Here is a 23,800-nt window from a genome sequence, read left to right as displayed (position 1 = left end):
AGGTTGTTACGTGTGAAATGGATAGGTAGAAAGTGAATTGAAAACTGGAACGAAATTTTCTGATGGATAAGGGAGTGCTGCTATACTGGGGCGAGGTTCAGCTTTTATAGCCTTAACGGCACAGCGACGAACCTCCATCGATAAGAGACACTGTTGGCCTGGCCCCTTGGGATAGCTGAAGGGAAGTAGTAAACGTTTCACGCAGCCACAGGGCTCTCCAATCAAATCATCAGAACGGGAGATACAACAACCATCTTCATATCATGAACCAGTCAATATGAGGTATGGAAGCGCTGGGGCCTCTGAATCTAAGCGCTTGAAGCAATCGGGACCACACCATGGAAGTCTCATAGAGTGGAATCCCAACTCCACTGCTTCCAATCAAAGTGAGGTTCAATTCTCGCGAAACGCCTGTCAGAAGTGCTGCTTCTCATCACTGCCTATCCGTGATGGTACGTTCTATTCTAGGCAACACACAGACCGCGGTTGATGGATGGCAGGATCGGCGATCACGCATCATAAGCGCCCAGCTACACCAGCTCATCACATCTCGTCACCCGACACTAAACTAGGTGTCAGTGGCTAGTTCAATCTTCGGGCCGTTTGTAAGGAAGTGCGATAAGTTTGCACCGCAGAGCTATGTACGTTGATTTACGAGGTCCGAGTAATGCACGGGACAGCTAGAGAGATTATGAGATCAAGCCCATATCGCTTGAATGTCTATGATTTCGAAATCCATGATCAATATCATATATTAAGGTGATTGAACCATCCACAGTATGCAATCCTGGACCAGCCTCATACTGGCACAGCACCTTCCCAGCGCCACAACGCCACATGACAATCCCAGAAAGCTCGTCTATATGCAGGTAGTAAATAGACTAACAATATAGAGACACAGAACTCCCAAAAAAAAAAAAAAGTATCCAATTCCTTTGATGCACATTTCCTCCAGCCTCACGCTCAGTCTATCCATCCTTTTCTGATGAATTGTGTGACAACCGCACAACCATCACAATTCCAATTGAGATGACTTTCTGACGCTGCCACCATACTTGTAAAAGAGCATTGGCACTGGGATCATGCCCAGTGTCACGAATCCCAGCAAGGAATTACCCCATCCGTAGCCCAAAGTCGAGTACATGCGCGGTCCCGCCAGCGGCAGCAGAGCACCCATCAGCGACCGGGTAACCACCATCGCGGCGGTACCGGAGGCAGCGTACCGAGGATAGCAGTCAATCACATAGGTCTGCAGGGTATTGTAAATACCCACCATGCCGAACGCAAAGGGCGCCAGGCCGATGATCGGCACAATCCAGTGGGTTTTCTCCTGCGCAGACCATCCGTACCAAAAGAATGAGACGGGGATAAAGAAGGCAAAGATCATGGTGATTGACAGGCGCATTTCCGGCTCAAAGACGTTGTTGTTGCGCAACTTCAACCGGGTGATCAAGCGATCACTGACCAAGGCGAAGACGATCTGGCCACTGATAAAGCCGACACCGAGACCGAGATACGCGAGGCCACTGATTTCCGTGCTCCAGCCGTAGGACTTCTTAAAGACATCGGTGACGGTGGTGAAGAGCAAGTAGAGGCATCCGTACAGTGTGGCCAGATAGGTCGCAACGGGAAATACGATCGGCGAACGGACCAAGAGGTAGAAGGGCATGATTAACCGCTTGCCGAGGGTACCGGTATAAGAACCTTTGGCGTCCGCTCCATCAGGTTCATAACAGCTGTAGAGCTCGGGACGATTGAGCTCTTTGCGAAGACGCTCGGTCTTGCGGCGGATGATTACGACGTGGTTGGTCTCCCGGTTGAAAACCATGACCAGCGCAGAGAGCGTGCCGCCCGCGATGACCAGCACCCAGAACACCTACCAGGGGTATCAATATCAGTCATGTGGATGAAAAGACAGGTGGAAGTGACATACCCAGTGCCAACCCGCTCGCTGAGCGATGAAACCTCCAAGAAGTGGTCCTAGCACGGGTCCGATCAGGATACCCGTAGTATAAACTGCCATTGCGATTCCACGCTGTTCAGCCACAAACAAATCCGCTACCACACCACCGCCTGTAGTCAAACAAGCCGATCCACCAACACCCGTCAGGAAACGAAAGACGATCAGCGCAGATATATTGGGGGCCAGCGCGCAGCCAATTTGGAAGGCGACGAAGAACGTGTTGGCCGCACTGAGGACGATCCGTCGGCCGTACATCTCACTCAGCGGAGAGAAAAAGAGAGGACCAGTCTACATGGCAAGTTCGGTAAGCTCAAGTCATATTCTTGCACAACGCGGAAACCACACATACCACATAACCGATGAGATAACCTGTGACGGAGAGAGTTCCCAAAATCGTCGACGTGACATCAAATTCCTCTTCCGCATATACCACACCCGGAGAGAAGACCGAGGACGCGAATGGACTGTAGAGGTCGTGAGTAAGAGCCAGTTAATTGTTTATCTTGAAGAACTCTCAGCATACCTGATGAATGTGATGGTACTGACCAGTATCATCAGAAACCACTTCTGGGACACAGGAAAATTTCTATTTCGTGTCAGATGCTTGATCTTACGTGGTGGCAGATGTGACCGGTTATCTCTCACCTCGGGTTTGTTGGGTCATCCTCGCCGTCCCATCCTACCATATCCTTCTCCAAGTCTATCACAGGGTGCACGTCGGGTCGCTAGGAAATCGACGTTAGTCAACGGCTAGCTAGTGGACAATAATTCTTGATGACAGCGGGATCTAACGCCTACCTTACCGCCGGCCATGGCGCTGAATCGATCTTTGCTAGTGATTGGTTCTTTGTATTCTCAGAAATCCAAAGTCGAAGTTTATAGTGGTTGATCTTGCACTAACAATTGAACAAACGATCGCATAGTTTGGTTACTAGTGCTTAGCGCTTGTTCGTAGGATTGATGCGCCTGGGCACCATTATATGAGATATATAAGGAGGCCGCGATACATCCTCAGGGAGGCTCGGGCCGCGCAGTGTTCAAAATCTGACAGACTCGTCCAAAAAGGAGTCGTGAAATGCACTAAGCATATCTTTCCGGCACGCGATTGACCGCCACGTTGGGTCCGACCTTGTGCAGTGGTTGGGATCAGCACGTCTGGACGTTGCAGCGTCGGCTGGCCGGCACTCGGCCTGCGGAACCCGATGTTGGGGTTAGACCGTCGACCGTCCCATCGCTCTGCCGCCCGTGAATCGGACAAATCTCACCCCAGCAGCCACTCGGATGTTGGGTGGTCAAGTCTCGGAGTGGAGTGGACCAGAGGGAAAAAATGATAGATGAGCAAACATTAAGAGAGAAGAAAAAAAAGAAATAATAATATGAGAGTTCATAATCGGTTGCCACGCGCACGCGGCAGCAAGCGCAGTTATTAGCGGTCGGATCTTATGGTGCCCGCACATTAGACACTATCCCCAATACCACACAATCACACTACAAGCCGGTCTAAAACAGATAGTCGAAGCTGAGTAAATCCCCCGTCATCCCGTCAAACTCCCCAAACTCTCTCCCGAACAGGTAATCCTCGCCTTCCGTAGGTCGCTGCAAATTAAAGGGTCGCGCTTCTAAATAGTACGTCTGATCTCCGAGTCCTGGCTCCGGTCCATAAGTGGCAGCGGCCCCGGCCAGCGCCTCCATGACTCGCTCAGCTGATTGGGGAGTTGTGTTTTCGGGCGCCGGAGTTGGCATGGTCGTGCCTGGTGCACCTGGTTGGAGCGGGGGAACCACATAGCCTGACGGCACCGGGGTGGAATCTAAATGAGATAACGGCGGCTGTGATGCAGGAAGCATGCCGTATGCCTCGACCCGATTAGGCTGGGAGGGATGCGTCTCCACGCCGCGTGTGAATAACTCTGGACTGGGAGCAACCACCTCACCCGCTCCCAGACCATTATATTTTTGATTTCCCTGAGGGGATGCACCATAGGCCTGTCTTGTTGTTGGCCCTGTATACGGCTCATGGGGTTTATCTGGAGCTGCCTCTGCGGTGTCATTCGGACTTTGAGACTGCGAGCCGTGATCAGATTTCGTGAACGTAGCTGTCAGGACCTAATTTCGCTTACGTTAGCTGAGAAACTTGAACAGGAAATCATCTGTAACCGTACCGTTAATGCCACATGCAGGCGACGGGAATGGGAGCTGTAAGGGGTGAGGCACATCAGCATTCTCTTTGCTGTGTTCAAATCCATTTTGAGATTCCTCGCGGTATCTGGGTTCTTCGAGCCCACGACCACGTATATCAGCGATAGACCTGCTGTGCAGACCATGTACGCAATCCTCCAGTGTGCTCCGTACAGGAGACCATCCCGGTGCATATCCTCCGTCAAATGGATGAGATTGCGGCTGGCGTCAACACACGCTGAGGCGTATTTGTGGAATCCATGTTCTGCATGACCGTTCCCCTCGGTGCTGTCGACGAAATAGTGCAGGAATGGTCGATATAGAAGGATTTGGACGTGGGCATAAGTCATCCATAGCTCGTATTTCGCCCTGTGACTTGTTAGCCGGGTGGAAACTCGGGTTGGTCAGCATGCTGGGTGACCTTACTTCTCCAAGTGGGGTGCGTATCGACTCGTTCCCCGTTTATACCCCAGCGGGAGCGATGTGGACCATTTCTGCAGCTCCTCTTCCAGCTGCGTAACAATTTCGTTGCTCACCAGGTGGCTCATGGATCCGCTGTTGGTTTTCCGCCGGACGCCTCCCGACGGATAAAGCTCGCGAACTATTCGATCCAGAATGTTGTGGAGTTTCAACAACGCGACCGAACCCGACATACTCCTAATCAGCGCAGGGTCTTGTAGGGACTGTGATATCCTGGTTGATTTGAGGTCGTTATCATCCAGATCTAGCGGCTGCTCGATGTCGACTTCATTGCTGTTGATCGGCCGCGGATAGCCGCACATCGAGGCTACGACCATCAGTAATTGTCGCAGAGACCAGAACAGCCGTCGTTTTATCTCCGCGGCAATCAGATTGTCTCGAGTATTCGGCAGCTGCAGGTTCATGCGAACGGCGAGAGAAAATGCGTGCGACAGGCATGTATAGCACGGTGATAGCCTCTCCGTACTTAAGATAAATAGATTCATGTAGAATATTGCTTGTAAGGTAACGATGTCATTGCAGTCGTGCAGATCCACCAGATCACGGCATGTCGCAAAATATTTCGTTCTGCTTGCGTTAGCATGCACCTGGTTCAACGATACAGCAGAAGGGAAAGAAATATACCTCTCTGCGGTCATGTCGTCCCCGCTTTCCGATGGACCCTCGCCGATCTTCTCAAAAAGACAGCCCAACGCCATGAGAGCGTAAACGAGCGGGATATGGCGCATTTCCCCTTCCCCATAGTCGCTCCGATCCAGGCTGTAGAGTAGTTCGAACGCCGAGTCAAACGTGGGTCGGTGCACGACATGATAGAGCACGCTTGCGTCCAGCGCGATGTTGATTAAGTGCTCCGCTCGCTCACGGGGGGGTAAGCAGACGACCCGCGGCGCCGGAGTGGCTGACTGGAACAATTTCACCCCCGGTTTCTCTCGAATGCGTAGCCGACTGTCGAAATCCGCGCCGGGCCAGTCTCCCAGCTCTGCTTTGAGGCGCTCGATAAAAGCACGGTCGGCAGATGAGAAACCAAAGCGGGCCTCTCCTTGGCTTGACCGGAGCTGAGGCCGGGGATCTGTCGGGTCGGGTCCGACATCATTGGCGCCGGCGGTGGACGGGGGAGGATGTTGCGTCGCCGAGTTGGGGGACTGGGACGAATCTTTGGTGGCCGAAATGGTTTGATAGGATTCCTCCATCGCCTTGACCCTCTTCTCCAACTCCTGCAGACGATCGAAATGTGGGGAAGCTTTGCGTTTGCGACGTGGCTCCGGATACACACACTCTGTACCCGTTAGCTTGGCCCCAGCCTGCCGTCTGCGGTCTCATCAGATGTAACCAGAAAGGGCCTCGCACCATTAAAGGAAGTGCGACAGTGATTGCAGGTGGTGGCCCCGTCACACTTGATTTTCATCTGGCGACAGCGCTCGCATGCCCGGCGAGTCCGATCCTTGGGTCTCCCAGCGGCATCGGACTGGGAGGCATTCCCATTTGGGGGCGGGGGCATCTGAAAATGGCGGAACATAACGAGAGCGATAAGGGACCTGACTGCGATGCAGTCATTTGGCGGTAAGAATGGGAGGAACTAGCATGCGACCATAGCAAGTAATGGGGAGAGGAAGAAGAAGGGGGAAAGGGAGAGTGGTAGCAGTGAGTGCGGGATGGAAGTTTTGAGATGAGTAACTGAAAGTGAAGGCAAAGCAAGTTCAAGTCAGATTCCGTCCGATCGCGAGGTTCGAGTTTCTCGCCAATGACGCACCAAGCAGCTGGAGGATCACGTGGTGACCGGGGGGAATTTGAAGGAGCCGCGGCCAGTGGTGGGTTTCGTATTGAGCGCATCCTAGATTCCTACTAGGAGGAGTGGCTAGAATTCATTTCTCTCACCACTCACCACTCACACACACTCTCTCTCTCTTGGCCAGACGGGCAAAGGTACACGGGGGGGCGGGCGGATCTTATTGCGCCCGGCAGCTTATCGGCCTGCCACCGGTCGGCTGGTCCCGAAACTTGCCTGCCAGTGCAAAGAAAAGAATATACCCACAGCGGATCATCTCTCCACTCGACTACGTACTTAGTACTATTTATTGTACATCGTCGGTTTGTCTGTCCAACGGCTCTCCTATATCTACTCCGCACAAGTCACGCTTGTTTCGGTCTGGGCTGTCTACCCAATCTTGCTCTGCGGAATTCAAATATCTTCCCTTTCTTCGAATTCTTTCCTTTCACTTCAGGGAATGTTGTACACTAGTATACTATGGGGGCCGAGTGCCCAGGCCTTCAGTTGATAGTACCTCTACATCCTCCTCACTCACATGATACTAAAAACAAGGACTCATTAGTTTGGACTCGTATTGAGTCATGGATTGAAGGTCATCATGCTACATAACCCTGTTTGGAAACGGATCCCGGAGTAAGAGACAGACAAGTGGGGACGGATTTCATGCACATTCATTCTAGCCATCATGATATTTATAGCGTAGTCATCAGCCATTACTAGTCTACTTCTCGCAGCTATTTAAACTACCGAATCTCCCCCTCCCCTCCGACTCGCAATTGCCCACTCACACCGTCAAGTGCTCATCAAACCACTGCAGGGCCTGGATGAAGGCATTCTCCTTGGCGAACAGCACCTTGGGGTCGCTGAGGTCTCCCCGCAGCGCGAATCTATGACATGATCAGCCTGATGTGTATTTCATTGGGTTTAGGGGGTAAAAAAATCACTCACCCGTGTCCAACACCGCCATAGAGAGTCAGTGCATAGGGCAACGCCAGCGTTTCCAAGATTTGCTCCGACTCGTGTCGCTTCTCGGCGGGGAAGACATGGTCCTTCTCGGCCGCCGCAATGGCCAGGGGACCCTTGATGGCCTCCAATTCCTCCTTCTCGACCAAACTAGGGTGCGCCAGGAAACCGACATCCACCTTGCCTTGGTCGGGCTTCAAGAAACGAACGACATACTTGGCGCCAAAGCAGTATCCGATGGCACCGATTTTCTGTCAGAACATTAGTCCCAGTGTTCGTCCGGCCCGCTATTAGCAGCGGAGAGCTGGACCTACCTTGACGTTGTACTTGGTGCGCAGTTCAGTAATGCACTTTTCCAGGATGGGGTCAATGACGGGGGGAGTGTGTGCGATCTTCTTCTCGTGGTACTCGCCCACCAGCCATTTGTGGAGGTCCAGGCCCGCGGAGCCACCAATGGGGATGGGATCACCATAGAAGAGATCGGGGATCAGGACCAAGTAGCCATTGGCGGCGAACTGGTCTGCGATCAACTGAGCATTCTTGAACCGGTGGCCCAGGATATCAGTCAGTCTATTTTGCGGTCAGTTCAGACTATCGAATTGCTACCACTGCAATGAGGTGGGACAGACAGAATGATTGCCTTCTCGGGAGCGGCACCCTCAGGGGCCTTCTTGTAGACTTCAAAGTCATCAATGGTGATGAAGTCCCCAGTTGCGTCGCCTTCATGCTTGACGCCCTGGAAGCAGCACTTTCTGGGAGGGTAGGAGGTCATTGTGATGTGGGAAATGGGGAGGAAGTTCAAGGGACTTGGTCGGAAGGGTTTGGAATGCTTGACTATGAGACCATGGACTTCTCCCGGTGACTTTATACCTCTCTACCACCTTATGCGAATGGAATTGCGAGTGTTCGGCATCATCTTGGATGGGTCTCTCCCCTAGTCCCCGGTCACGGACCGTGGTGTTTCTGGTCGGCAAGCATGTTGGGCATAGTACTTTCTGTTCCCCTCTCCGAATCCGAGGACTGCCCGATGGGGAAATGTGCCGACCGAGATTCGGGTTAGCGCGGGCCCCGCGCTAACCTCAATCTCGGCCTTTCCAGTTGGCATCCCGATGGCGAGGCAACTCCTACGTTCCCTCCCAAAGAGGGAAGAGCATATTGAGAGTGATTGCCTCAGGCAGTCTCTCACACTGCTAGCCTTGACTCAGCTGATCTGCATAGATCTGACTACCAACTACTATCTACTGGATGGGGCTGGAATAACTGCCTGGCAGCTCCGGTTCCGCCGCGAGTTGCACCGATCGACCCTCCCCCACATGCAACCACAGAGCGTACGGTGTAGACCAGCCAATGTCCCGCACTTTGGAGGTCGGTATCGGCACCCGTGCAAACAGCAAAAGACCGGCTGTGAGTTGGACTCTCATCGTCTAATCCCTTAGCATGCCTTACCTCATTGGCCATTGCCGATTCATTCGATCGATTTGTTGATGAGGGTGTCCAGTTGTGACTAGTGCCGGAGTCGCAAGGTGAGACACTCGTCCTAACACAATGAACCTTGCGCATATCTGGATCCTGGCCAAACCGCACTTTAGTAGTCCAAATGCGACCGTGTCTCTTCCAGCTCCGCCTACATCGCTGCCAATCTAACGTGTCGCATCATCCGCCGCAACCCCAAAAAGCAAGCGCCTACTCCTCTCGGCCCGTTACGTTGAGGCCATGGAGAATGTAGCTTGCTCCATGTAGGAGGTATCACCGGCCTTACAAAGGCTCCCGCAGAACAGCGAACAATCCGAATCATCCTCAAGTGCTCTCCATTCGCTCTCGTTGCCAGTCATGCATCACACACGTCAGGAATGGCGGGAAGATACAGCCGTGATTCGTCCCCTCATGCTCATTTAGACCGAGAAACCAAGGTTTCGGGAGATACTACTTCTGACATGGACCTTTCAGCTGGCACTGGGAATAGCTCGGAAGCGTTGGCCCAAGTCACGGCCGACAGCAACTCCAGTATGCCCAATGTTGATAATCCCGATCTAAGAGAGTTGGAGGAGGACACTACTATTCTTGGCTCATTTTGCTGGATCTAATAGGCCATTCGTGGAAGAGCTCTGTGGCAGGCCTGTTTATCCGCACTCTATGGAGACACCGTAGATATACGCCTCATTCTAAACCTGCCATGGATGCCCGCTGGGGAAACGCGTCTTATCATAGAAGTTGCCGGGTTCTATCTTGTTATTGCTGAGCTTCTATGCATGATCAAATACCGGGACTATTACACTATGGCAACCGGTTATAAAATGTCATGTACAGCTCAGCTGACGATGCCTTCGCTCCAACGTCAGACCCCAGCACAAATTTATCTAGTACCACGTCCCAGTCACGAGGAGCCATGACATGCTCATTTGGGACTTCTTTTGAGAAGGCACCGTCCGCTGCATGATGGAATGAACTCCGTGCCGCATAACTTGCAATGGTTTGCTGGGAGACAGAAACCCGAGTCAGGTCCAGGAAAGATCGGCAGATCAAAGAATGGTGCCTTCCCGAAAGCTTCGTGCCAGCAGGATGAGCTTGAGCAACGGCTCTAGAGGCGGAAAGTGCCCCTGGCAGTCCAAGTCCGGACACGGGGCTCTACACACATACACTAGTCGTATCATCTCGTCATTTTATAACCGTCCTGTATACATCATGGACCATTCACTAACAGTCATGTCACATCATGGATCATTCACTCAAAGTCATTGTCTATATCTTGGATCTTGGGCGAACTTCCGCATCAGCAGAGACTTTTCCAGCGTCAAAACAGCATATTCGGTCATGGCCCCCTTGATACGCAACATCTCCCGGCAGGAGGTGCAATGGGTCAACTCCAGCAGCTCCTGCACGTACAACAAGATCTGTTTCTTCAGGCGAACCAAGTTCGTGGTCTACCTAGCTGACCATGCCACTATCATTGGACATTTCCTGATCATCTCTGCTAGCAACCGTACGCTTGCCTTTCTCCCCTTGTCCATCTATACTGACGGTTTGATAGGCTACAATGAACTACAGGACCAATCTATACCGGGTTTCCCTGATGCTCAGATTGACACCAGCAATCTACTTAGCAGCTTCGCTTTCGGGATGTGCGCTTGCATCATTCCATTAGGCGTCTTGAGCCTCCTCCTGATATTCGACTCTTTCTGGCCGGGGCGGAAAGAGACCCGTTGCATTCAGTGGACATGGAAACTTGGTGCTGCTGCGGCAAGTCTGTCCCAACTAGCAGCATGCATAGTAATGACAATTATCGTGGCGACCCAGGGAGTTCAGATACACGGCGTGTCAGCGGATGAAGAGGCAGCCATCCGCGGCAACTGGAACTGGATCTCTTTGGCGTACGGAAAAGATGGCCGGACAGTAGCTGGGCTAGTGTTCTATTGGATCGGATGTGTATTCATGTTCTGGAGGTAAGTGCTTGGATGGATGGATGTGATGAGAGAATATCTAACCCATGTACCAGTACCATTGCCATGTGGCATTGCTACGCGTACCACAACATTCACTGGCCGTTTGCCAATCATGCGAGACAAATACGGAGCCACGGAGCCAAGACGGTGTTAAGGTCTTCAGTTATACTCAACTCTAGTGAAGTAGCTGAGCCTCGTTGGAATTAGCCACTTCCGGATGGTTTGGGTGAATTATTAGCTTTGTTGCTGCATGGGTGAACTATTTGAGCCAAGTGATAGAACAAATACAAAGTTCAGATTCTTACTGCATAGTGATTCCGATTATTGCTCGAGACTCCGTTCTGAGGATTTGATTGAATTGAGTCGTTCATCTACTCTTGTGAGAAACACAGCCTTAGAAAGACGACCACTTCCACCCTGTAGCCATGTGTCCCAACTATGTCCCTGCCATGCCAAAGCGGGTCTTTGGCTGGTACAATCTTATTCCTACGTCATAGAAGCACCCATTGCCTCAATCCTTCACAGCGTACTTAGTCTCGGGAAAACGGCTACCTAAACTACCATTCGATAGTGTTGCTCCTGCGGCAAATAAGAGTAAGAGTTTGTCCCACATGGAAGGTGGTGTCGGGGATATGTCAAGCGATAGGGACATGTACGTCAAACGGTTCAAGGACGATTAAGGTTAGGATCCAGGGGAAGCGCATTGAAGCTGCAGGGTAACACTTGCAACCTAGCAGAGCGACTTCACTTGAGCACTCTCCAGTCCCGTCACACGATTTATGCATAGGCGATTGTCACTCCCTCTACGGTTACACCCGGACTGGCATGACTCAGGATGTAATTTGCGATGCGAGAAACCGGATCTCATCGCCCTGGCAGAACAAGCCGTGACTCGCACGTGCAGGCAGGCCTGACGCAGACTGGCCCGGTGGGTCTGAAAGGAAACATCCGCCCCGGCTTGGTCCCATTTCCCCAAGCTCCCTACACCACCTGTTCTGGTGAGGCCAACGGCGCAAATTTTCAGCGACAAATGCCGCATGTCAGCTAATCCAGTTGCCTGACACTAGATCGATTCCGATCGCAGAGTGTGATTGTTACATTGGTCTTCCGTTCCTTCCAGACGTCCCAAGCCATGGGATAGCGAGTGACATGGCGTGGCAGAACCGCGTGGCCGAGGGAGTGGCGCCTTGGCTGGCAAGACCAAGCTTTGGCCAAGGAAGCTTGAGCTCGGCCTGGATTGCCCGGGCGGGCAACCCCGAGCCGTTGTTTACCACTGCAAAGCAGGACATCCAGAAGGGACATCTTCGCGTGTCAGTACCTTAGCTTACCAGGTTGCTATTTCTCTAAGGTATGCTCTGAGACTGATTTTACGTCGGTGACTCCGTTGCCAATGCGAGCAGCGGGGACGCGAGGGATGAAGGGAGTGGGAAGACACCGGCAGCGACCCCGGAGATAAGCCCTTGCCGGGGGCATGACTACTAAACTAACTACTAGTAGATTAAGCTGCTGCCATTGACCAACGGCAGTCCGTGCCTGTCTTCGTCCCGCCCGTCCCTCCTGCCAATGGGAGAGTTGACCGAAACCACGCCTCTGGGCTCCTGTGTATGATTCGAATTCCGCGAGTCCCACTGGGAGGTGGAATTCAGCCCTGTTACGTCGAGCTGGGAGCTTCTCACTTTGGGATGCTGAGCACGTGGGCTCTTCTGTGAGTCTGTCACTGGTAGACATCCTCTCCTCCTCGCTTCCGCTACTTTTCTAGCTCGCTCATCTTGAGCCGACTCCTCGCTCGCATGAGGCCACTAGCTCACAGCTGCATGCCGGTTCGCAATGAATCTCCGATCGGTCGCAGGGTATAAAAGGTCCTTCAACCCCTCCCCTCTCGAAATGTACCCCGCTCGTTATCTGCGAACCTTGAGGCACCTTCTCCAGCTTCTGCCTGTTGTAAAGTCACAATGCCTCGCACTTCTATCCTCACCCTAGCCTGTGCCCTGGCCACGGGCGCATCCGCTTTCTCCTACGGCGCTGCCATTCCCCAGTCCACCCAGGAAAAGCAGTTCTCTCAGGAGTTCCGCGATGGCTACAGCATCCTGAAGCACTACGGTGGTAACGGACCCTACTCCGAGCGTGTGTCCTACGGTATCGCTCGCGATCCCCCGACCGGCTGCGAGGTCGATCAGGTTATCATGGTCAAGCGTCACGGCGAGCGCTACCCCTCCCCTTCCGCTGGCAAGAGCATTGAGGAGGCTCTGGCCAAGGTTTACAGCATCAACACTACCGAATACAAGGGCGATCTGGCCTTCCTGAACGACTGGACCTACTATGTCCCCAACGAGTGCTACTACAACGCCGAGACCACTAGCGGCCCCTACGCCGGTCTGCTGGACGCTTACACCCATGGAAACGAGTACAAGGCTCGCTACGGCCACCTCTGGGACGGCGAGACTGTCGTGCCCTTCTTCTCTAGTGGCTACGGACGGGTCATCGAGACAGCCCGCAAGTTCGGTGAGGGTTTCTTTGGCTATAACTACTCCACCAACGCTGCCCTCAACATCATCTCCGAGTCCGAGGTCATGGGTGCCGACAGCCTCACTCCCACCTGTGACACCGACAACGACCAGACCATCTGCGACGACCTGACCTACCAGCTGCCCCAGTTCAAGGTTGCTGCTGCCCGTCTGAACTCCCAGAACCCCGGCATGAACCTCACCGCATCCGATGTCTACAACCTGATGGGTATGTGCCACTTGCTGTGTGGTATTTGAGAACTTGTATCTAAACGGAAGCTGACAATGTCTCAGTGATGGCCTCCTTTGAGCTTAATGCTCGTCCCTTCTCCAACTGGATCAACGCCTTCACCCAGGACGAATGGGTCAGCTTCGGCTACGTTGAGGATCTGAACTACTACTACTGCGCAGGGTGAGATTATTCCCTTCCTCAAATTAAACCTGGATGGGCAGCTAATCATTCAACACAGTCCCGGTGACAAAAACATGGCCGCTGTGGGCGCTGTCTATGCCAATGCCAGTCTCACCCTCCTGAACCAAGGACCCAAGGAAGCCGGCTCCTTATTCTTCAACTTGTACGTCTCACGCAGACTCACCCAGTCAAAGAAACCCTTCACTAACATACTACAGCGCCCACGACACCAACATCACCCCCATCCTCGCCGCCCTGGGTGTCCTCATCCCCGACGAGGACCTGCCTCTAGACCGCGTCGCCTTCGGCAATCCTTATTCGATCGGCAACATCGTGCCCATGGGTGGCCACCTGACCATCGAGCGCCTCAGCTGCCAGGCCACCGCTCTATCGGACGAGGGCACCTACGTGCGTCTGGTGCTGAACGAGGCCGTTCTCCCCTTCAACGACTGCACCTCCGGACCAGGCTACTCCTGCCCTCTGGCCAACTACACTGCCATCCTGAACAAGGACCTGCCCGACTACACGACCACCTGCAACGTGTCTGCATCCTACCCGCAGCATCTGAGCTTCTGGTGGAACTACAACACCACTACGGAGCTGAACTACCGCTCTAGCCCGATTGCTTGCCAGGAGGGTGCTGCTATGGACTAAATGGAGAGTGATAAGATAGAAGTACTATGGTGACGATTGATATTCATGTTTAATTGGTGTGGCGATCACCGTGTTAAAAAGTCTTGTATAGTCATGCGGTGAATGTAATTAATAGTAATAATAGCAATGATGCAAATTGGAATCTTTTTCTCTAAATTATTTATGTGTATACCGCAGGCCGCCTCGTAAGCAGTGACAATATTTAGAATGGGTCGGTCGGTCGGGTTCAACTTGGACCGTGCTTTCCTGAACCCTTCAGTTGCCGTGTATTCTTCACGGTCGCATCTGCCTTTTTGGCCTCAGGATGATTCGCTCTTAGGATGAGGACTATGAGTAGCTGTTTGATGTAGTACCGTATTTGATGAATGCTTCGAAATTGGAGAGATGTTGAAGGAATAAGGTGGCGTAGCTGATGATGTGTATGAGCTAGTAGTAAGTAGTATCGAAATCTCAAGGTTGAAGCTCCTAGTAGGTTGCTGCGGAGGAACTACTAATATATACAACCAACCCAACAACAGAAGACATTGAATAGGGCATAGGGGCCCGCAGGGTCGCGCAGAGAGGGTTATGGAATAAGTATCTAAGATGAAAACAATAGTAGTATACTATTAATCAATAATCAATCTTACCAAATTAGAGTATGGTTTTTTCACTTTCATAATATTATAGCCAATTTCCTTTCTCGTCTACGTCTCTCCCGAATTATAGAAATCTCTTATAAATTAATACTTCACTATCACATCGTACTTTGATCATATCATATTTACCTGCAACTACTGTTGTCTACTAGTATATATATATCAGTACCCGAAATCATGGTTGGGATCAGGAATACATTTAGTTTCCTTGAACCAATAAGATGCAAGGATTATTAAGAGCCCAAAGAAACTGGCAGATATTCCAAGAAATATCAGCATTCTACTAGAATAATCGTATTTATTTCACCGCTGATCTGGATATATTTAGTAAGTCGACGTCAGACCCAAACACCCCCCTCTACTGCTGTTTATCCTCGGCGTCCTGCTCATATCCCTCAGTCTTCATATCTTTTAATCCAAACTCTTCTTCCTCCTCTTCAGTCCGGGTATACTCTTCAACCGTGAGCTGCGGATCAGCCGCAGGCGCGCACAGGTCCTGCACATAACTGTTTGACAGCGGGTCCACCAAGGTGATCGTGAATTTCAGTTCACCGCTGATCGCCTTCTCAAGGCGTGCAAAGAAGCTGTCCCACTTGCTCTTTTCCTCCCCAGGCATACTATCTCCACCCTGCCGAGCGGTGTCCTCAACATCGAAGATTGTGGAGGTCAGTTGATCACGAATCTCAGTCAGAATACCTTCGATGGTGGTGAATCGGGATCCCAGGGTGCCGGATTGAACTAGAAGATCTTAGTACCATGTCATATACCTAGGTCATCACGAAGAAGGGCTTACCTTCAAGCTCCAGCTCCTCACTGTACATAGAGCAACTATTAGACTTAAGGACGTCTCGGTTCAAGTCCACCTCATTTTGAACGGATAATGTGATACGGGTGCCCTTCTCTGGAATTGCGCCTCCGGTCTTGACTTCGTTTGACTTATAGCCACAATGGGGGCAGACAGTTGCCCAAACTAGTATTCCATGTCAGTATCGACCGTGAGAAATGAATATGAGAATAAGGTGTCCATACTGAATACTTCCTTAAAATGCGGGATGGAGATTTTCTGCATGTTGACCTCACAGTCCTTCGCACAGCCGGGACAATTAGCGGGCAAGGAGTAAACCCCATCAACAAGATCCAGATCTTCGGGATCTCCAAATCCGTCAACCCGCTTGATGCCAGCGGGCTGGGCATCAGAGCTAAGGCCAAGCTCTTCGTTTTGTGCTTGAGTCCGGGGGTACTCGCTTCGCTTGTACTTGTTGCCCTTATCTGCGGTGTTGGGGGCAATCCAAGAGTTACCCGTATAATCATCTAGAGAAATGGTGAAGGGAAATCCGGTCCCGTTGAGGTAATCCTCTAGTTTCTGAATCAGAGGCACCAGGGCGTCATGAACTTCAGGCGCCTGGACTTTGCGGAGGGGTTGTTCACTCGACAGGGACTCATGTATCCGTTGAACGAGACCCTCGACGGTTGTGAGTTGTCCCTCTTTCGGCATCTCAATACCAAGGGATTCGATTTTGAACACGGCTACATCACTTCGGACGACTTGACGCTGTAAATCCTCCGCATTCTCAACTTCCAGGGTATATTTGCATCCCAATTCTTGGATCTGGCCGGCAGACTTGATGGAATTGTTCTTGAAGAAACAGTGCGGACATTCGAAGGACTCGAGAATGAGATCACGGAAGAAAGGTACACGGAGGAGTAGCAGGCGGGTAGTTCCCTAGATTGCATCGCATTAGGCAGGTCCTTGAGACATCATATTGCATCCCAGTGGTACAATCGGACATACATTTTCGTGGCAGTTCATGCAGAGACTTTCGACCTGCATGAGACCAGTGTCATCGTTCCGCTCAACGATATCCCCGATCTTCTGGAACTGCGACTCCGTGGTATCAGCGTCGGCCGACATTGTGGTATGTTTGGTAGGAGACAAAAAGATGATCGAGACGGGTAACAATGTTCTATGAGTTCCTGAAGAAAATCTGATCGGAGTGCGGGTGCTGAGTGATGATTCACGCCACGGAAGAACGCACCAGCCCAAGGCGGTGGGCTTGCTGACCAATCAGGAAGCGGGGATAACTGCCAACCGAGTGCTGACCGCCCTTTTTTTGGAAGGTTCTATGAGATTCTGCCGCTCGGGCAGACAAAATTTTGGATTTAAGCAGGCGGGGTAAAGTTTGGCACGAGGGGTAGTCCGGAATATCGTTGGTCCGGCAGCTGCTCAGTAAGCGAATGATTGAGGCTGACAAATTCTAAGATGAATTCATGGAAAGGGAAACAAGCACTCGGACCCTTCATATTATATCATATTTTGACTATTCCGTCATAGAATCTGCTATAAACAAATCTTTGAGATATTGGAAGTACAGAGTTGTATTCCAATCTGTTCATATTTAATAGTCTTCTAAAAACTTAAGCCATCGGCCTAACTATGTACTACTGGAACAACTGCAGACAGCACAACCACCCCTTACCTTTGAAAAGGAAAAAAATATAAAGAAATAAAAATATATATCGCCCAACAGTACAGAAAATGCACCCTTCAAGCCAAACAAGAAGGACAGAGAAGAAACGACAAAAAATGCTTCCACGCGGATTCGAACCGCGGACCTCATGATTACTAGTCATGCGCTCTACCAACTGAGCCATAGAAGCTGGTTGATGTATGAAGCAGCGTCTATTTGCCCTATGTGCAACAAATAAAAGAAGCATGAACTTGGCTGTCACATAAGCTGACTTTCTCATGCAGGTTCCCGGATTGACAGGGACATCCATCCTGCGCAGTCTGTCCAACTGTTCAGCTGCAACCATCTCGAGCCAATAACGCAGGCAAATCCTCAATCAATTTGTCGGGCTCCATCATCATCTTCAATACTAGTAGTGTAGTACTTCTCAGACCATCTCATCAACTATTATTACCAATCAATTCACCATCACTCCCTTTACCGTCGGACACACCAAGTTGGGAGCAGCATACAAAGAGTACCACAAAGAAATCCGCATCGATGACGTGAGATGTGCCCGACTGGACCTGACGAGGCTGAGGGATGGCGGAGCAGTGGATTCAGATCGTGCAGCCATTGGGGCCGCGGTAAAGCCGCCACAGCTTCAGCCCCAGTAGTTAGCAGTAGACTAGTAGCAGTGTCAGACCCTGTCAGATTCAGTTTGTCTGGGATATAAATAACCCTGAACAGATGACCTATCATCCTACCCCTTTAAGCCATCAAAACACCCGGTTCTCTCTCAATTGACAGTACGCACTACAACACATCACTACGATTCTGTGTCCCTTCACGAGAAATGTCCGACCACGACGTCCCTGCGTTTGACGTCTACTTCATCTTCCAGAAACAGGAGCTGAAGCTTGTCTTCAACTCGACAACCCATGCAAATGCATACCAATCATCAAACCGCGAGGGCCGCATCTTCGCCGCCGAGCCCACCGCCGTCTACCTCCCTCACTCCTCCACCATGACCTATCTCCGCGACAGCAGCAGTGGCCTGGTCATTGGTTTCGCGACCCCCGAAGACGCAGAGACATGGTGTCGCACCTCTATCCTAGGCCATCTCTACTCGTCAGAACCGTCACCCGAAGTCCGCATCAGACGTACCTGGACGGACGAGGAGCTGGATGAGGTGCTTCGCGTCCAACCCGCCACGAATGTCTTCCGAAAAAGCGTCCCTTTCACTCTACGCCCTGCCATGCCACCGAGCATCACTCCTCCCGCAAGCAATCCCTCTTCCTCTTCCTCTACCTCTACCTCGAGAGCCCCGAGCGGTCAGTTTGCACCACCTCCGTGGGCGCAGGTCTCGCTGAACCTGGATCCCGAAACTCCGCCCGCTACAACGTTGACCCCGCCGGCTCAGTATCAACCGCCAAGCACATACTCGCCAGTGTCTGATCAGCCAGCGAGGGGGAGTATCATAGCATACCCCGGTCCACAGACACCACGTTCACATTCATATTCCGCTCCCTCAGAGTCAGGGAACGGGTCCGCGCAACTTGTCGGACAAAGGAAGCCGGTTCCGCAGATTGACGAGCTGGGAGTAGCTCCTCTCCGACCGACTCATATTTCACCGCGAACGTCGAGTACAAGTCTTCATCGTGTATCAGTTCAGTAAATTATCGGGAAGGGAAAACAAATGGGGCAATTTACATAGCGATGGCGTTATTGTTGACGGAATTGCACTCTGGCTTGGATTTCTTTGATTCTTGTGATATAATAAAACAGTTAAGAAGGAGAATAATATTGTCAATAGACCCGGCCTAATCGGCATTCATGGTAGGTGCTGCGAAGAACGGGGAGACCCTTCTTTGCTGCACCTCATGATTAATGTCTGCCATTCTTCTTGAACGCGATGCATCTGACATTAACTGTCGGATCAGTATGACCTGACCTGGAGTAATCCTTGCTACTAGGCATCACCTCAAGACTGACGATCCGGCCAAGCATCATACAAGCCCTCGGAAACGGTCACGTTGGAGAACGCAACACCACCCACGCCATTCTGGAAGAAACTGATGTTCGTGGAATTGGCGTACCAAGAACTATCCCCACGTTAGCATCACAAACACTTCATTCATAAAATAGGAAGATACTCACCGAACCCAAGTACTCAACGCAAACCGACCATTGGCATAAATCTCCAATACCGAGTTATCCACCACGAGAGTCAAATCCAACGTCTCAATCGCCTGCTCTCCGCCATTCAACACGTCAAACAGGCGCAACTTGCCAGCCTCCGCACTGCTATCGATACCATCCGTCGTGCGCGCCGCAGCACTGGTGTTACTGCGATCGACGATAATCGACTCATTCGAGAACTGGTAGTAGACGGTAGTACTCTCCAGCTCCGACGACAGAATCTGGAACCCACTCTTAAGTCCCGATCCCCTAGCCGAAGCAGGGAAGGACAGCTGCGCGGACAAAACAAAGAACTTCTCGGACGGGGAGCGCTTGAACGGCACGACACCACTGCTGTTCAGAGTACGGTCGGACTCGGTGAACGACGTTCCCGACAGCAAGGCGGCCTTGGTTTCCCGGGCAATGGAGATACCCAGGGTCTGCAGCTCGACGGTGCCCGCACTGCTATCGCTGCTCACGACCTGCCACGAGGCACCAGATTCCCGAGCCAGAGCATTGTCCACCACATTGGGGATATACAGCACGCGCAACTCTCGCGGAAGCAACAGCGTACCGGTCCAATTCTGCTGGTTCGTGGGGAACCCTTCGGCCTGTTCGAACAGGTCACCGGACAGCCAGACGTACGAGATGAAGCGGTCCGGGGCGCCGCTCTTCGTCGAGGGCAGAGAAGTCGAGGGGAGGACCTTTCCGGCAGCTGCGTAAGAGGAGAAGCCCCAGTCGAGGAAGCCCGCCATGTTCGGGGTGAACGAGACAGAACCATTGCGAGAGACGTTGCCGGACACCCAGAGCATGTCGTGGATGCTGGTGAGCTGGGGCACGACGGGCTGGTCAGAGCCCTCGGTGCCGATCGTGGAGAAGATCTGGCCGTGGGGGTTGTATCCGTACTCGTCGAGACTGAAGACGTTGCCGGTCTCGAAGTTGAAGGCCCATCGGCCGGCCCAGGTGCCGTTACCCCAGGTGGAGTTGGTGGGTTCGTGCCACCATTGGCCGAGGAACTCCCAGTACTGGAAGTCCGGGTCGTACTGGCGGTAGAGGAACTGGGCGGGGCCCTTGCCGTGCAGACCACCGGAGATGACGGTATACCAGGTGTTGTTCTTGCTGTGTAGGAGGGAGTCGAGGGTGGGGTTTTGGAAGACGTAGGGGTCCCGGAATGCGGTGACGTTGTAGGCGAAGGGAGGGCCAGGGATGACGGGGCCCTGGTCGAGCTTGGTGAAGTTGCTGCCGCCGTCCGAGGAGACAGCGAGGGATTGGGTCTCACTGCCGCGGGTGTAGGGGATGGACCAGTGGATGGGAAGGTAGGAGACGGAGGTGTAGAGGAGAGTGGGGAGGCCGTTGATGCCGCTGGGGATGACGGAGCCATCGAAGACGGCGACGGGGTCGTTGATACCCCCGGGAACAATGACTTGGTTGCCTTGGTTGAGGTCCTTGTAGGTGGCTAGATCATCAGTGGTGGCGCTGGAGATGCCGCTGCCATCGTGAAGGAAGCCGACGTGGAAGAGGCCCGTGGAGGGATCGGTGTAATGCAGGCAGGGGTCACCGATCTGGCCGTTAGGGGGCAGGACGTGGGCGCGGGGACGCCATGTTTCGAAGAGGGAGCCATTGGGCAGAGTGGATAGGTTTGGAGGAGCGACATTGTAGTCGATGACAACGGAGGCCCGCGTCTGCATGGAAGGCGAGGCAGCAGCAGCACTGCCGAGCAGTACGGAAGCCGTTTGAAGCTTCATGGCGAGGAATAGCAGAGGAGGGGACACTCACTTCCCCTCCCTTGGCAGAGGGGAAAAAGTGACATTATATATGGTATGCTTCTGTTGATACAGGGGTGTCGGGGAATTTCCGATCACTAGAACTAGTATAGTTGGAATGCTGGATGAATAGTCCGTATCCTCGGGGAAATTGAGGATTGCGGAGGAAGTCCGCTTAGGGTTCGCGGGGGGAGATTCAGCGCGGATTCCCCGAGATTTCCCCCGAGTTCTCGCAACGAGGTTATGATACTGCCGATCTTCAACTTGAGACCCACTGAGGTTCTGTTGACTTGACTGAAGTTACTTGATGTGGAATCTAGCTTGCTCGTGGGGTGCTTTGGTTTTACCGTAAGAAGAAACTGAAAGCCGGAGGTTTGTCGGTGTGAAGCGGTGGAGATCGAGCAAGAACGGGAGTATAAGAGAAATAAAAAGTGGGCAGAATAGAGGAAGAAAAGTTTAACGACTCGTATAGGACACGAGGCGATGCTTCAGGTATAATGCTTTGCGTGTTTGACGCAATAGAGTGCAGAGTCTTCATCGCGCAATGTGTGCCTTCGATGTGATTTGTTTCATACTGGCCCGTCACACCTGTGACAGCGATGATCGTCCAGAAAGACGTCTTATCATGGAAGATGGGTGGCAGGTCCTCAGCCCAAAGTTGTACTTCTTACGATATCATTATCAATCAGTCGTGCCTAAAGAGGACCCAAGGGTGTTTCCCGAGCCGGAATATAGTGGAGACTGCGAAATTATTATATCGTTCCAGGGGGGTCGCAAAACAAGAATCCGTATGCGCTGCGGGACGGGGCTGTTGACCAATGCCAGAATTACATGATCCAGGTCGGTATTCTCTTGTTGGATGGCTTGTTGCGATAGAAGAAAACGGACATATCCAAAATTTACAAAAGATGGAACTAGTAGCGACACTTGAGGCAGACAAAGAATGCATCCCGGGTTATCAACCCTTGTCCATGTTGAACGCGTGATGTTGGTCCAAGTGATGTAGTTCGAGTTGAAGTTGGTGGGTCTATGACAAATCATATAAAGTAATTAAATATTGTGCGAAGATTGAACACATATGGGCCATTGCAAATTCTGTAAAATTCGCCTGCTTCACTTTATACTACGTTGACATATACCCGTCTCCTTACTTACAGCAAGGAACTAAAGCCGACATATCACTACTGCCTTGGAAGGTTGTTTCAAAATTGGGCTAGAAGGAAGCTACTAATGGTTACAAAGGACGATTGTCAAAACACTAAACTCTGGAACCTGTGTGTTATGGAATACACCATAGTCTTTATCTGGCATCTATTACTGGAAGGACCTTGTCGTTGATGTATACTGTCTTAGACTGTTAAAAGTCATCAGGAAGCCTGTGCCTTTTATCCCTCACATATCACCGCAGAAATCCAACCCGAACCCAGAACACGCAAGGATTTGATTTGGCATTGCCAACGAGCCCCATGCACGAGTGCAGTAAAGCTACCCCGCGTTGAAGGTGTACTGTGGAGAGAAGAGATGGCATGAACTTGGTAAGATTTCCGCTCTTCTCCAACCTCTGACATGACGTAGCCGAAAATTGTTTTATTATGTCACAGTACTCTCACAAGTATTAGCTATAGAGCCAAATAAAATGGGAGGTACCAAAAATTGAGTGCGTTTTCGCTGTTGCTTTACCCCGCAAGCGACATAAGCAAGGGTGTGATGAATGCCACACAATAGCACGACGTTTCCCAGTCCCAGTAGGTCTGGGGAAGTACCTCCCCCTGCCGTCTATTTCAAGACCTTGCATGAGCTCCTTAGGTTGCTATCTTGTTGACATCCGCCGCTTGGAATATGTAAGGAAGTAGATAATCAGGCATCTCCGCCGCAGATCACAACATTGGGATACAATCTGCAAGACTCATGGGTTGAACGATGTGTAACCGACGGGATGTCGCTGCTAAAATGAGTATTTGTTGTTAGATGCGGTCTCAAACAACGTGCAGTCAAACATATCACCTCTAGCTCTGCATATGAAGATATAAAAGCAGCCGAAATCCCACTTAATCGTTCCTGATCTTAGATATCTCTTCCGACTCTTCCACCCAGACACCTTGGTCAATAGATTAGACAATGAAGATAACTTCGCTACTGGCCTTAATTGGCTCTCTTGCGTTACTTCCCACTGGATTCTCATCTATCGGGTTGAATATGACCAAACACGTTGCAAGTAAGTTAACCCATTCAACCATAAGATACAACAGGAACCCAGCAGCTCATAGATTATAGACCTCACCGGAACTAGCCATGCCGTACAAGCAGGTTTGTGTTTGGACTTACAAAACAAGACGAGTAAGTTGTGTCTTGACTAGGTATAACTAATGATCGAACATGGCTGATAAGTAGCAGTACCGTGTCAATCTTCGG

At 51.6% G+C, this 23,800-nt stretch overlaps 9 protein-coding genes and 1 non-coding gene across 10 annotated transcripts; 4 read left to right on the top strand and 6 right to left on the bottom strand.

The window, feature by feature from the left end:
• Window positions 1-707: 707 nt before the first annotated feature.
• On the bottom strand, window positions 708-3,154 carry BDQ94DRAFT_180879 (MFS transporter). The gene is made up of 6 exons (XM_026773757.1): window positions 2,762-3,154; window positions 2,609-2,688; window positions 2,487-2,549; window positions 2,313-2,427; window positions 1,934-2,251; window positions 708-1,876 (listed from the first exon to the last, which is right to left on the bottom strand). The coding sequence occupies exons 1-6, from the start codon at window positions 2,774-2,776 to the stop codon at window positions 1,013-1,015; spliced, it is 1,455 nt and encodes a 484-aa protein (XP_026623888.1). The 5' UTR covers window positions 2,777-3,154; the 3' UTR covers window positions 708-1,012.
• On the bottom strand, window positions 3,155-6,287 carry BDQ94DRAFT_65223 (transcription factor domain-containing protein). The gene is made up of 5 exons (XM_026776260.1): window positions 5,966-6,287; window positions 5,243-5,894; window positions 4,565-5,185; window positions 4,123-4,507; window positions 3,155-4,066 (listed from the first exon to the last, which is right to left on the bottom strand). Exons 1-5 carry the CDS (start codon window positions 6,132-6,134, stop codon window positions 3,464-3,466), a joined length of 2,430 nt encoding a protein of 809 aa, XP_026623887.1. The 5' UTR covers window positions 6,135-6,287; the 3' UTR covers window positions 3,155-3,463.
• Window positions 6,288-7,082: 795 nt separating this feature from the next.
• On the bottom strand, window positions 7,083-8,302 carry BDQ94DRAFT_148106 (dienelactone hydrolase). The gene is made up of 4 exons (XM_026767143.1): window positions 7,979-8,302; window positions 7,664-7,919; window positions 7,335-7,600; window positions 7,083-7,273 (listed from the first exon to the last, which is right to left on the bottom strand). Exons 1-4 carry the CDS (start codon window positions 8,119-8,121, stop codon window positions 7,171-7,173), a joined length of 768 nt encoding a protein of 255 aa, XP_026623886.1. The 5' UTR covers window positions 8,122-8,302; the 3' UTR covers window positions 7,083-7,170.
• A 914-nt stretch (window positions 8,303-9,216) lies between these two features.
• BDQ94DRAFT_148103 (uncharacterized protein) lies at window positions 9,217-9,740 on the top strand (the record flags this gene model as incomplete). Its single annotated transcript, XM_026767142.1, has 1 exon — window positions 9,217-9,740. The coding sequence occupies exon 1, from the start codon at window positions 9,527-9,529 to the stop codon at window positions 9,737-9,739; it is 213 nt and encodes a 70-aa protein (XP_026623885.1). The 5' UTR covers window positions 9,217-9,526.
• A 293-nt stretch (window positions 9,741-10,033) lies between these two features.
• BDQ94DRAFT_148102 (uncharacterized protein) lies at window positions 10,034-11,111 on the top strand. Its single transcript, XM_026767141.1, has 3 exons — window positions 10,034-10,329; window positions 10,378-10,789; window positions 10,843-11,111. Exons 1-3 carry the CDS (start codon window positions 10,053-10,055, stop codon window positions 10,994-10,996), a joined length of 843 nt encoding a protein of 280 aa, XP_026623884.1. The 5' UTR covers window positions 10,034-10,052; the 3' UTR covers window positions 10,997-11,111.
• A 1,630-nt stretch (window positions 11,112-12,741) lies between these two features.
• BDQ94DRAFT_172626 (histidine phosphatase family protein) lies at window positions 12,742-14,359 on the top strand (the record flags this gene model as incomplete). Its single annotated transcript, XM_026771992.1, has 4 exons — window positions 12,742-13,522; window positions 13,588-13,705; window positions 13,764-13,868; window positions 13,924-14,359. 4 exons carry the CDS (start codon window positions 12,742-12,744, stop codon window positions 14,357-14,359), a joined length of 1,440 nt encoding a protein of 479 aa, XP_026623883.1.
• A 648-nt stretch (window positions 14,360-15,007) lies between these two features.
• On the bottom strand, window positions 15,008-16,983 carry zpr1 (zinc finger-containing protein ZPR1). Its single transcript, XM_026767140.1, has 4 exons — window positions 16,790-16,983; window positions 16,027-16,720; window positions 15,791-15,967; window positions 15,008-15,735 (listed from the first exon to the last, which is right to left on the bottom strand). Exons 1-4 carry the CDS (start codon window positions 16,907-16,909, stop codon window positions 15,356-15,358), a joined length of 1,371 nt encoding a protein of 456 aa, XP_026623882.1. The 5' UTR covers window positions 16,910-16,983; the 3' UTR covers window positions 15,008-15,355.
• A 599-nt stretch (window positions 16,984-17,582) lies between these two features.
• Window positions 17,583-17,655, bottom strand: BDQ94DRAFT_t201. Its single transcript has one exon. It is a non-coding gene; the product is annotated as a tRNA-Thr (tRNA).
• A 571-nt stretch (window positions 17,656-18,226) lies between these two features.
• On the top strand, window positions 18,227-19,287 carry BDQ94DRAFT_65172 (uncharacterized protein). Its single transcript, XM_026776259.1, has one exon. It carries the CDS (start codon window positions 18,301-18,303, stop codon window positions 19,120-19,122), a length of 822 nt encoding a protein of 273 aa, XP_026623881.1. The 5' UTR covers window positions 18,227-18,300; the 3' UTR covers window positions 19,123-19,287.
• BDQ94DRAFT_180871 (glycoside hydrolase family 32 protein) lies at window positions 19,288-21,370 on the bottom strand (the record flags this gene model as incomplete). Its single annotated transcript, XM_026773756.1, has 2 exons — window positions 19,288-19,549; window positions 19,605-21,370. 2 exons carry the CDS (start codon window positions 21,368-21,370, stop codon window positions 19,429-19,431), a joined length of 1,887 nt encoding a protein of 628 aa, XP_026623880.1. The 3' UTR covers window positions 19,288-19,428.
• Between the last annotated feature and the right edge of the window lie 2,430 nt (window positions 21,371-23,800).

The sequence above is a fragment of the Aspergillus welwitschiae genome, assembly GCF_003344945.1.
Source record: "Aspergillus welwitschiae strain CBS 139.54b unplaced genomic scaffold BDQ94scaffold_27, whole genome shotgun sequence".
NCBI lineage: Eukaryota > Fungi > Ascomycota > Eurotiomycetes > Eurotiales > Aspergillaceae > Aspergillus > Aspergillus welwitschiae.
The sequence above is the reverse complement of the archived record's forward strand: the minus strand, read 5'-3'. Positions and strand labels throughout refer to the sequence as shown.

Excerpts from the sequence above, each read along its gene's own strand:
- BDQ94DRAFT_148102 (XM_026767141.1), top strand. The coding sequence starts at position 10,053 with ATGTCACATCATGGATCATTCACTCAAAGTCATTGTCTATATCTTGGA. Across the intron at positions 10,330-10,377 it reads GATCATCTCTGCTAGCAACC|GCTACAATGAACTACAGGAC; the intron begins GTACGCTTGCCT and ends ACGGTTTGATAG. Across the intron at positions 10,790-10,842 it reads TGTGTATTCATGTTCTGGAG|TACCATTGCCATGTGGCATT; the intron begins GTAAGTGCTTGG and ends CCCATGTACCAG.
- zpr1 (XM_026767140.1), bottom strand. The coding sequence starts at position 16,909 with ATGTCGGCCGACGCTGATACCACGGAGTCGCAGTTCCAGAAGATCGGG. Across the intron at positions 16,721-16,789 it reads GCATGAACTGCCACGAAAAT|GGAACTACCCGCCTGCTACT; the intron begins GTATGTCCGATT and ends GATGCAATCTAG. Across the intron at positions 15,736-15,790 it reads TGAGGAGCTGGAGCTTGAAG|TTCAATCCGGCACCCTGGGA; the intron begins GTAAGCCCTTCT and ends AAGATCTTCTAG.
- BDQ94DRAFT_180879 (XM_026773757.1), bottom strand. Across the intron at positions 2,428-2,486 it reads AGTACCATCACATTCATCAG|TCCATTCGCGTCCTCGGTCT; the intron begins GTATGCTGAGAG and ends CGACCTCTACAG. Across the intron at positions 1,877-1,933 it reads AGCGAGCGGGTTGGCACTGG|GTGTTCTGGGTGCTGGTCAT; the intron begins GTATGTCACTTC and ends TACCCCTGGTAG.
- BDQ94DRAFT_148106 (XM_026767143.1), bottom strand. The coding sequence starts at position 8,121 with ATGACCTCCTACCCTCCCAGAAAGTGCTGCTTCCAGGGCGTCAAGCAT. Across the intron at positions 7,920-7,978 it reads CCCGAGAAGGCAATCATTCT|ACTGACTGATATCCTGGGCC; the intron begins GTCTGTCCCACC and ends ACCGCAAAATAG. Across the intron at positions 7,601-7,663 it reads GCACCAAGTACAACGTCAAG|AAAATCGGTGCCATCGGATA; the intron begins GTAGGTCCAGCT and ends ATGTTCTGACAG.
- BDQ94DRAFT_65172 (XM_026776259.1), top strand. The coding sequence starts at position 18,301 with ATGTCCGACCACGACGTCCCTGCGTTTGACGTCTACTTCATCTTCCAG.
- BDQ94DRAFT_65223 (XM_026776260.1), bottom strand. The coding sequence starts at position 6,134 with ATGTTCCGCCATTTTCAGATGCCCCCGCCCCCAAATGGGAATGCCTCC. Across the intron at positions 5,895-5,965 it reads CTGTCGCACTTCCTTTAATG|AGTGTGTGTATCCGGAGCCA; the intron begins GTGCGAGGCCCT and ends TAACGGGTACAG. Across the intron at positions 4,067-4,122 it reads GCCTGCATGTGGCATTAACG|GTCCTGACAGCTACGTTCAC; the intron begins GTACGGTTACAG and ends AAGCGAAATTAG.